The 9167-nt window shown below is 46.2% G+C and overlaps 1 protein-coding gene across 4 annotated transcripts in view; it reads right to left on the reverse strand.

Moving 5' to 3' along the window:
- Positions 1–2743: 2743 nt before the first annotated feature.
- The window catches only part of SIRT5 (sirtuin 5), a 40774-nt gene continuing 34350 nt past the window's right edge, over positions 2744–9167 (reverse strand). For 3 of the 4 annotated variants that reach the window (XM_049655024.1, XM_049655025.1, XM_049655023.1), the window contains exon 9: positions 3081–3250. In XM_049655024.1, the coding sequence (XP_049510981.1) occupies positions 3175–3250 (76 nt within the window). In that variant the 3' untranslated portion in view covers positions 3081–3174. Of the gene's footprint in view, positions 3251–9167 lie in introns of all 4 variants that reach the window. The other variant, XM_049655026.1, reaches the window with a different exon arrangement.

The raw sequence follows: 9167 nt of genomic DNA on the forward strand, positions 1-9167 counted from the left end.
TTTGTAGAGTCAGCTCCCTTCACTCCCTGCACCCCAAAGAAGTGGCATTTCCGAGGGAAGAATTGTAGCAATAGGACCTCGATGCCTTCCAGTCCTTCTGTTGCCGACAGGAACAAGTCGACAGATGCAGGTTTCAATCAGTCCTCAGCAACGAACATGTGCTTGGCAACCTCAGCCACCAGGCTCCCCTGACCACCTGCCCCCTGGACTGTCCACGCCTCTGTTCATCGTTGTTCTGTCAACACTGCTGACAGCTGATCATCGGACACCCCAATTAGGATGTAAGCAATGTGAGAATAGGGTCCTGGTCTGGTTCCCTGCTTTAACCCCAGGAGCCTTGAACAGTGGCGGGTGGTCGCAAATCCTGAATCTGGTAGAAGAATAACTTCACCGTTACTTAGTGAATGCAACCCGAGCGTTGTTTATATTCTCTGCCTCCGGGTATATTTTGTCTCTTGGCACACAAGAGACAAAATCCTGATCTCTGTGCTTATCTTCTCCCACCCATTGCACACAGCACTAAGTGATTGGTCACTCTCTGAACAAACCAAGCTGTTTCGCACTTGCTATGCATTTGTACACGCTGTTTCCTTTTCTGATACTCCTCCATGTGGAACTATTTATACTTCAAACATTGCCACCAAGGCTGACTTCCTCTTAGATATTTGTTTTAACGTTTATTTATTTTTGAGGCAGAGAGAGACAGAGCATCAACGGGGGAGGGTCAGAGAAAGAGGGAGACACAGAATCCGAAACAGGCTCCAGGCTCTGAGCTGTCAGCACAGAGCCCCACGTGGGGCTCGAACCCACGAACCACGAGATCATGACCTGAGCCGAAGTCGGACGCTTAACCGACTGAGCCACCCAGGCACCCCAAGGCTGACTTCCTCTTAAAGTGCCTTAATATCTACCCTATCCCCTCTCCACCCATCTCTAATTGCATTCTTCCCTGAATCTTGCTCATATTACTTCACTGTAGTTGCCACACTGTAAAATAGTTTACGTAACAGTTGTCCCAACCATTCTGTGAACTCCTAGAGGGTAAGGCCCATATCTTGCCGATCGTCTTATTTCCAGTGTCTATCACATGGGAGCCATTCAGTACACATTAAATTGAATTAAATAATGCTACCTCACATACGTTTTGTATTTTCAACTCTTTTTTTTCATCTTCTCTAACAAAACCAAAACGTGAACAAAAATGAAAAAACACGAATCAAACTAAAAACTAAAAAAAAGCCACTGGTGCCAAAGGCCCAGGATGAGAAGAGTTGCAAAGAACAGTTCCGAAATACGTGGGCTTTGGTCAGATAGAAATTACAGGTTAAAAATATAATCAGACTCGCGGGGCACACCTGAGTGGCTCAGTCAGTTAAGTGTCTGACTTTGGCTCAGGTCACGAGCTCATGGTTCATGGGTTCGAGCCCTGCATCAGGTTCTGCGCTGGTGGCGTGGAGCCTGGTTGGGATTCTCTCTCTCTCTCTCTCTCTCTCTCTCTCTCTCCCTCCCCCACTTGCACATGTGCGCACTCTCTCTCTCTCGCAAATAAACTTGAAAAAATATATATAATCAGACTCACTGAGACAGTATGCTGACTTCTGACATCGCTAACCCTAGGAAAATGTATGCATTTAACTTTGAGAAGCCCAACAACAAAACTATTAAGAGTGAATGATGAAAAGTGGGAATCGAGCCCTCAAGATGCTTGGCCGGTCTTTCAGACTCCTTGTAGGTTATGAACACCCCTCTTGCCCAAGCAAAGAACCTCTGGGATTTATGAAAAGTTATGACTTGCAAACGCAGTACAAAGTTTTAGGTGACCCGTGTCTTGTCTATTTCTACGAAAGCCAACAGTGTAACATTAGATGCGGTTTTGTAAGGGGCTGAGGCAACGTGGCCCAAGTGTGCGATCACCCAGGGAACCCACCTCATCTAAGGGGCCCAGGTAGGGCTGACCTCCCTCCACTGTTTCCTAAAGACCACTCTTCCCGGTCAGGCCAGACAGCAGGCATTCCGGGACCCTGGGTGTGGCGTTAGATGGTGAGGCTTGAGCAGGAGCTGTATTTTTACTACTTTACTCCAAGGTAGAATGGGCATAATTTTTTTAAAGTCCACAGGAAAAAAAAAAAAAAAGCTTCAGAATTCAGTGTCTGGGAAAGCTTGGTGGGCTTTTCCACCATACACAGACCGTTTGCTTCTGTGTTTATGTCATTGAGAAACAGCAATCACGTCCCCCTTTCCTCCTTGGCTGCTAAGAAGGCCAGCGCTCAACTTTAGGCAGCTGTGTTTGCCCCTGGAGTCCATATATTTGCATCGTTTATTTTTTTTTTAATCCGGATTTTCTATCTTTTTAGAAAAATTTTTTAACATTTTTTATCTTATTTTTTTTTTGAGAGACAGAGACAAAGCATGAGCAGGGAAGGGGGAGAGAGAGAGGAAGACACAGAATCCGAAGCAGGCTCCAGGCTCTGAGCCGTCAGCACAGAGCCCGACGCGGGGCTCGAACTCACGGACCGCGAGATCGTGACCTGAGTTGAAGTCGGATGCCCAACCGACTGAGTCACCCAGGCGCCCCCTGATTTTCTGTCTTGTGCTACTTTTCTCTTCCTTCCTTGCATGACTTCTTGTCGTAGGGTTATCCCACGCACTGTGAGGTAAGACAGACAAACGAGGAAAACACCGAAAAGGAAAATCCCCCAACAAAGACATCTCTTGGGGTAGCATCTTTATTCAATAAATCACCTACCGTAGAGAGTGAGTTTATTTTCCACCAAAACTTGACAAAAATTAGAAATACCAAGGTTTGACCCCTCTACTCCTATCTTTGCCCAGATAGCAACAATAAAATCAGCACAACTGCTTCTTTAAAAGAAAATCCAATCACAAAAATATCCCCTTCCAATAACCAAGCAAACACGTCAGAGATATCTTGTGTTTAAGTTCACACAAAATGACACTGCATCAACTCCACTGTTCATTGACTTCTCCCTCTGACTACGTTTGCGATTGTTCCTTCTAAACTGCCATCGCTTATCATCAGGTGGGATTCCAGCCAGGGAATCGGAGGTTATTTCTAGATTTTCTAACATTTAGCTCACCATCCCCATGATTGTTTCGCCTCTGTCTGTGGCCCGGTACTTAGATGTGCCACAATTTCTTCTTTCCCCGGGACAATTAAGACACGTTTTCAGTTTCATGAGGAGCAAGGGCTTCAGGAAGAGTGGTACCGCAAGGCCCCTGGAAGTGAAACCTGAAATAGGACAAATACAGCCGAGTTAGGGGCAAAATGAACATACGACTTCAGCCGCTCACACACTGCGTGGTTGTATCCAAAGTAAAATCCCAAATCTCACAAATACGGTATTGTGAACTTTGTCCCCGCTCTTGGCAAACTAGCTTCTGACAATTCTAGATGTAGACATTTCATTACAGGCCGGCCACAGAAATCAAGGGGATGTAGTTAGGAAAGGAACAGCCTAGAATTCAGGCTCTATAAACACGAATTTTATTTTAAGGGGTAGGGGAGACATAATTGTAAAGTGCATTTTATGACCGTATTGCCAACCTCGTAACTGAAACTGTAAGTTTTACAAAATCCATATACTGCATTAAAAGAGCATTTTCGTGCACTAAAGACAAGAGAGGGGCGCCTGGGGGGCTCAGTTGGTTAAGCTTCCAACTTTGGCTCAGGTCATGACCTCACGGTTTGTGAGTTCGAGCCCCGCGTCGGGCTCTGTGCTGACAGCTCGGAGCCTGGAGCCCGCTTCGGATTCTGTGTCTCCCTCTCTCTCTGCCCCTCCCCTGCTCACGCTCTGTCTCAAACAAACAAACAAACATTAAAAAAAAAAAAAGACTAAATAAAAATAACCTCATGTACCACACAGACCATGAACATTTTCGCTGAACAGGCCTCTCAAGCGATCCACTGGACTTCACGACTAACTGACGTATATACAGTCAGAAAGGAGAAAGAAACAAACATAAAGAGCAAACAGCAGGGACAAAGAAGAAAAATTATTGATTTCGGCTTCCTTTGAGGAAAAACACAAAAAATAAGCCCAACTCTGAATGCAGGATGAGGAGAATCCTGTAAAAGTAGGATTTTCTAGTATGTTAATAAGCAAGCCAACTGAGCACAATTAAAAATGGAAAAAGCACATGTTCAATGTAATGCATCATTCATGCTGTATTTTTTAAAAATTGTTTAAAATGTTTACTTATTTATTTAGAGAGAGAGAGACAGAGAGACAGACAGGAGAGGGGCAGAGAGAGAGAGAGAGAGAGAGAGAGAAAATCCCGAGCAGGCTCCATGCTGCCAGCGCAGAGACCAATGCGGGGCTCGATCTCCCGAATTGTGAGATTACGACGTGAGCTGAAACCAAGAGTTGGATGCTTAGTTGACTGAGCCACCCACGCGCCCCATATCGTTTATTGACACAACACAAATCGTGGACACCTTCGACCTCAAACAGTCTTGTCTCTGGACAGAGTGCCGCTAACGGATGTCCCCACCCAGTGACACCTCTACTCCTTCCGGCCACCTACAGTATGTTGAACACTGGCTGCCAGAAAGCTCCTCACCCGCCCAGTTGAAGCCCCTTGAGGACCTTCCAAAAATGCCAGCCAGGCACGGAGAACTCCTAGGGAATCCCCACAGCCTCAACTTGCACACGTTTTCCTTCCTGAGAAAGTGGCCTTTCACCTGCCCCTTGCCCCGTTCAGCTTTCTCCCACTTTCCAAGAGCAAGCCGAGCCCCTCACCCGCCTGGAGCCTTCCCACGATGCCTTATCACAGAACGTGCAAACTTTCGAGGGGCCAGATAAAGGGGCGTTTGAAATGTTGGTGTGCATCTCAGAAAACAAACGGTTTCCAGAGACGGGGTGACGACACATCCTTAGGCAAGCAGGGGCCACTCCGTTCCTGTCTTCGATAAAACCGGAAGAGCATCTGGCCCGGTAGGGCCGTCGACGAGATCACTAAATGCGATTCAGTAAAAATGTGCCCTCCCAGCCCTCAGACTAGAGAGAACAAGAGACGCAGAGAAAGCCAAGTGCAAAGAGAAAACGGTATTTTTTCCCAGGAGGAGCTGCAAAGTATCCTGACAACCCCCCTTCTCTGTGTGACTGCTGCTTTTTGTTGTTGTTGTTGTTGTTGTTACTCAGGGAGGAACTTTGTTCTCTAAAATCATAAACTGCCCGAAACTGCTGTTGGAAATGACAGCGGTAAAGGGTAAGTATGCTCAGAGGATCTAAGTCACCGTGCCACTGACCAGCAGCCTTGACTTCCAATCCCGGTGCAGACCTCCAGATAAAGGGCATCCGGACACAGCCTTCCACGTCTACCTTCACTTTGCAGGCTCCAGGGAAACAGGACCCTGTGCCCACGCTGCCCGCCAGACTGCACCTGACCCCCTTCCACACAGCCCTGCTTGCTGTTCTGTCTCCCCAAAACAGCTTTGTTTAAATTTCACCTAAGCTCCACCCTCCCTCCAAATCCTGTAGTCACGGCACCTTTTCCTTCGCATGGGGACACGCACCATGTCCCCCTGGGATGTGGTCTCCCTCATTTGCAGAGAACCAGTAAACTTGATCTGACTACAGATTTGTTTCTGGTGACTGCCGGCGGATTGGGCAGGACCAATATAAACTGTCTCCTAACACTTAGCCGGGGACACAGGAACTACTCCAAAAAGTTCATGGCCCATGCATCTATTAAGAGATGCGTTTTGGGGCACCCGGGTGGCTCAGTCAGTTAAGCATCCGACTCCGGCTCAGGTCATGAGCTCACAGTCGGTGAGTTCGAGCCCCGCGTCGGGCTCTGTGCTGACAGCTCAGAGCCTGGAGCCGGCTTCAGATTCTATGTCTCCTTCTCTCTGACCCTGTCCTGCTCCTACTCTGTCTCTCAAAAATAAATAAAACATTAAAAGATGCATTTCCTGGGGCGCCTGGGTGGCTCAGTCGGTTGAGCGTCCGACTTCGGCTCGGGTCACGATCTCGCGGTCCGTGAGTTCGAGCCCCGCGTCGGGCTCTGGGCTGATGGCTCAAAGCCTGGAGCCTGCTTCCGATTCTGTGTCTCCCTCTCTCTCTGCCCCTCCCCTGTTCATGCTCTGTCTCTCTCTGTCTCAAAAATAAATAAAAAACGTTAAAAAAAATTTTTTTAATTAAAAAATAAATAAAAAATAAAAAAAATAAGATGCGTTTCCAATAAAATTTCACTTTTATGGAATTATTAGTCAAAATTTATTATTTATATGTTGTTTTCAACAGCTATACCACAAATTATTGTAGCGATGATTCAATCTGGAGAAATTTTTCAATAGGACAGTTTTTAAGTTTTAAGGAAATGGAAAATAAAAGATTCATATCATATTGTGCTACAGAAATAGAGTAGTTAACAAAAAAGATTTTTAAGCATAAAAATATATTACATTAATATGAATTTATATAGTGAAAGAACGGAAATAAAAGTTCATCCCTTCTCGGCCTTTTGGCTGAGATCAAGTGTGGAAATAAAAGTTCAAAGAGAAGAAGAAAAAACGTGAAGGCTGTGGAAAAAGGGGGCAACCTGAGCATCTCAGTCAGCTAAGCATCTGACCTTGATTATGGCTCAGGTCATGATCTCACGGTTCACGAGCTCGAGCCCCACTTTGGGCTCTATGCTGACAGAAGGGAGCCTGCCTGGGATTCTCTCTCTCGCTTTCTCTCTGCTCCCCCCACCCCCACCCTGCCGCTCATGCTCTCTCTTTCACTCTCTTTCTCTCTCAAGAAAAAAGAAAATTTTAAAGAAAAGGACTTGTATATCTATTTTGTAAATAGATGACGGTGAGTATCAAGCACTTGTAACACTCAGACTGGATACATTTAAAATCATGAAGGGGCGCCTGGGTGGCTCAGTTGGTTAAGTGACCGACTTTGGCTCAAGTCATGGTCTTGCAGCTCGTGAGTTCCAGCCCCGCGTCGGGCTCTGGTGCTGACACCTCGGAGCCTGGAGCCTTCTTCGGATTCCGTGTCTCCCTCTCTCTCTCTGTCCCTCCCCCGCTCTCTCTCTCTGTCTCTGTCTCTCTCTCAAAAATACATAAACATTAACAAAAAATAAATAAAACCATGATAATGGCGGATTTGCTTGTAATGCATTTTTATTATAAAATTTCAGTATTTTATTTCTAATACACCTAGAATCACATGGTTTTCAACTCCAGTAAAACCTTGGTTTGCGAGCATAATTCGTTCTGGAAACGTGCTTGTAATCCAAAGCACTCATATATCAAAGTGAATCTCAAGAACCATCGGCTCAGTTGTGATCATGTGACGTTCGGCTTCACCTACTACTCGTGTTTCGAGACATTGCTCGTTCATCAAGTTAACGTTTATTAGAAATGTTTGCTCGTCTTGCGGAACCCTCGCAGAGCAAGTTACTCGCAATCCAGGGTTTTACTGCATTCCGATACAAAACGTTAGATGTCAAGTTTCAAAAAAAAAGTGCTTGAAGACTCGTGTTGTAGCAGCCCCGTGCACCACCCCGCCTCCCCCCCAGCAGCGGGCGACCAAGTCCACTGTGTTTGTTCCGGAATCTGTTCATGCCACTTCTAACGGTTAATGAGATTATCTACTTCAAGTAAAAATTGTGTAATAAATCCCCAAAATATAGTTGTGAAGAGAGGGCTATTCCTGGGAAAATTTGTTGTTACGCTTTGGAAAGGCACGGCAGGTCACTGAAAGTAATTCTGTTAAATTAGCATAGGTGGGAAAGACTAGGGAGGAAGCCTCCTTCACAAATTTCTTCTCCATTAGTTCTTGTTCCCCTTTTAAAAAGGGGGAAAAAAAAAGGCAGAAAAATACCCAAACCAGAGGCTGTAATCCGGTGTCTTCTAAGACTCCCTGATGAGAACAGTCACCTGGGCTGCTGGTCAAATACACAAATAGTCGTCTCGCCCCGGAAAGTCTGATTCAGGAAGTCTAGACCAGAGCCTTGGGATCAGACTGTTTTTTTGGTGGTCTGTTTTCTTTTACAAAATAAGAGTTAGGGTGACTTTAAAAAAAAATTTTTTTTAATGTTTTTATTTATTTTTGAGAGAGAGAGAGAGACAGAATGTGAGCAGGGGAGGGGCAGAGAGAGAGAGGGAGACACAGAATCTGAAGCGGGCTCTAGGCTCTGAGCTGTCAGCACCGAGCCCGGCACGGGGCTCGAACTCATGAACCGCGAGATCGTGACCTGAGCCGAAGTCAGATGCTTACACAACTGAGCCACCCAGGCACCCGATTTTTTTTTTAATGTTTATTTATTTTTGAGGGAGACAGAGACAGAATGCGAGTGGGTTAGGGGCAGAGAGAGACGAAAACACAGAATCCAAAGCAGACTCCAGGCTCCGAGCTGTCAGCACAGAGCCCGACGCGGGGCTGGAACCCACGAGTTGTGAGATCATGACCTGAGCCGAAGTCGGACGCTCCACTGACTGAACCACCCAGGCGCCCCAAGGGTTAGGGTGATTTTTATCTGCAGGGGCTTGGGGGGCAGGGACGCTGGGAGGATTAAGAGCATGATTCATGCAAGAAAGGCGACTGCATGATCAGCAGGTCCCTGCTCAGAGAAATGGCCTCCAGCTCCGTCAAGCAAAGCGAAACAGACCAAATGAATGCACAGTGTTTTGCTCTAAACGAAAATATGTTTCATTCAATAAAATTAAATCTCGTTAGGTATCTTCAAGTATACTTTATTAAGGCATATATGTGTGCCTTTTAAATTGTTCTTACTCTCAGTGACTTTTTGATGAACAGACCAACAAGGAGCCGAACCGCATGAACCAAGATTAGGGCCCTTCCTACCCACCCGCAGTGCAGCCAGGGGGAGCACTGGACTTCCTACCCACTGTGGCCGACCGTAATTTAAAAGTATACTCTTTATACTCTTGGTGAGCAAAAACATAATTAAAGCAATTTAGAAAACTGGTTTCAAAAACAACATTTTTTTTTTTAACATTTATTCATTTTTGAGAGTGAGAAAGACAGAGCACGAGCAGGGGAGGGGCAGAGAGAGAGGGAGACACAGAATCCATAGCAAGCTGAGCTCTCAGCATAGAGCCCAACGTGGGGCTCGACCTCACGGACCGCGAGATCGTGACCTGAGCCGAAGTCGGACGCTCCACCGACTGAGCCACCCAGGCGCCCCTA

The sequence above is a fragment of the Panthera uncia genome (genome assembly GCF_023721935.1).
Source record: "Panthera uncia isolate 11264 chromosome B2 unlocalized genomic scaffold, Puncia_PCG_1.0 HiC_scaffold_25, whole genome shotgun sequence".
In the NCBI taxonomy this organism is placed as follows: domain Eukaryota; kingdom Metazoa; phylum Chordata; class Mammalia; order Carnivora; family Felidae; genus Panthera; species Panthera uncia.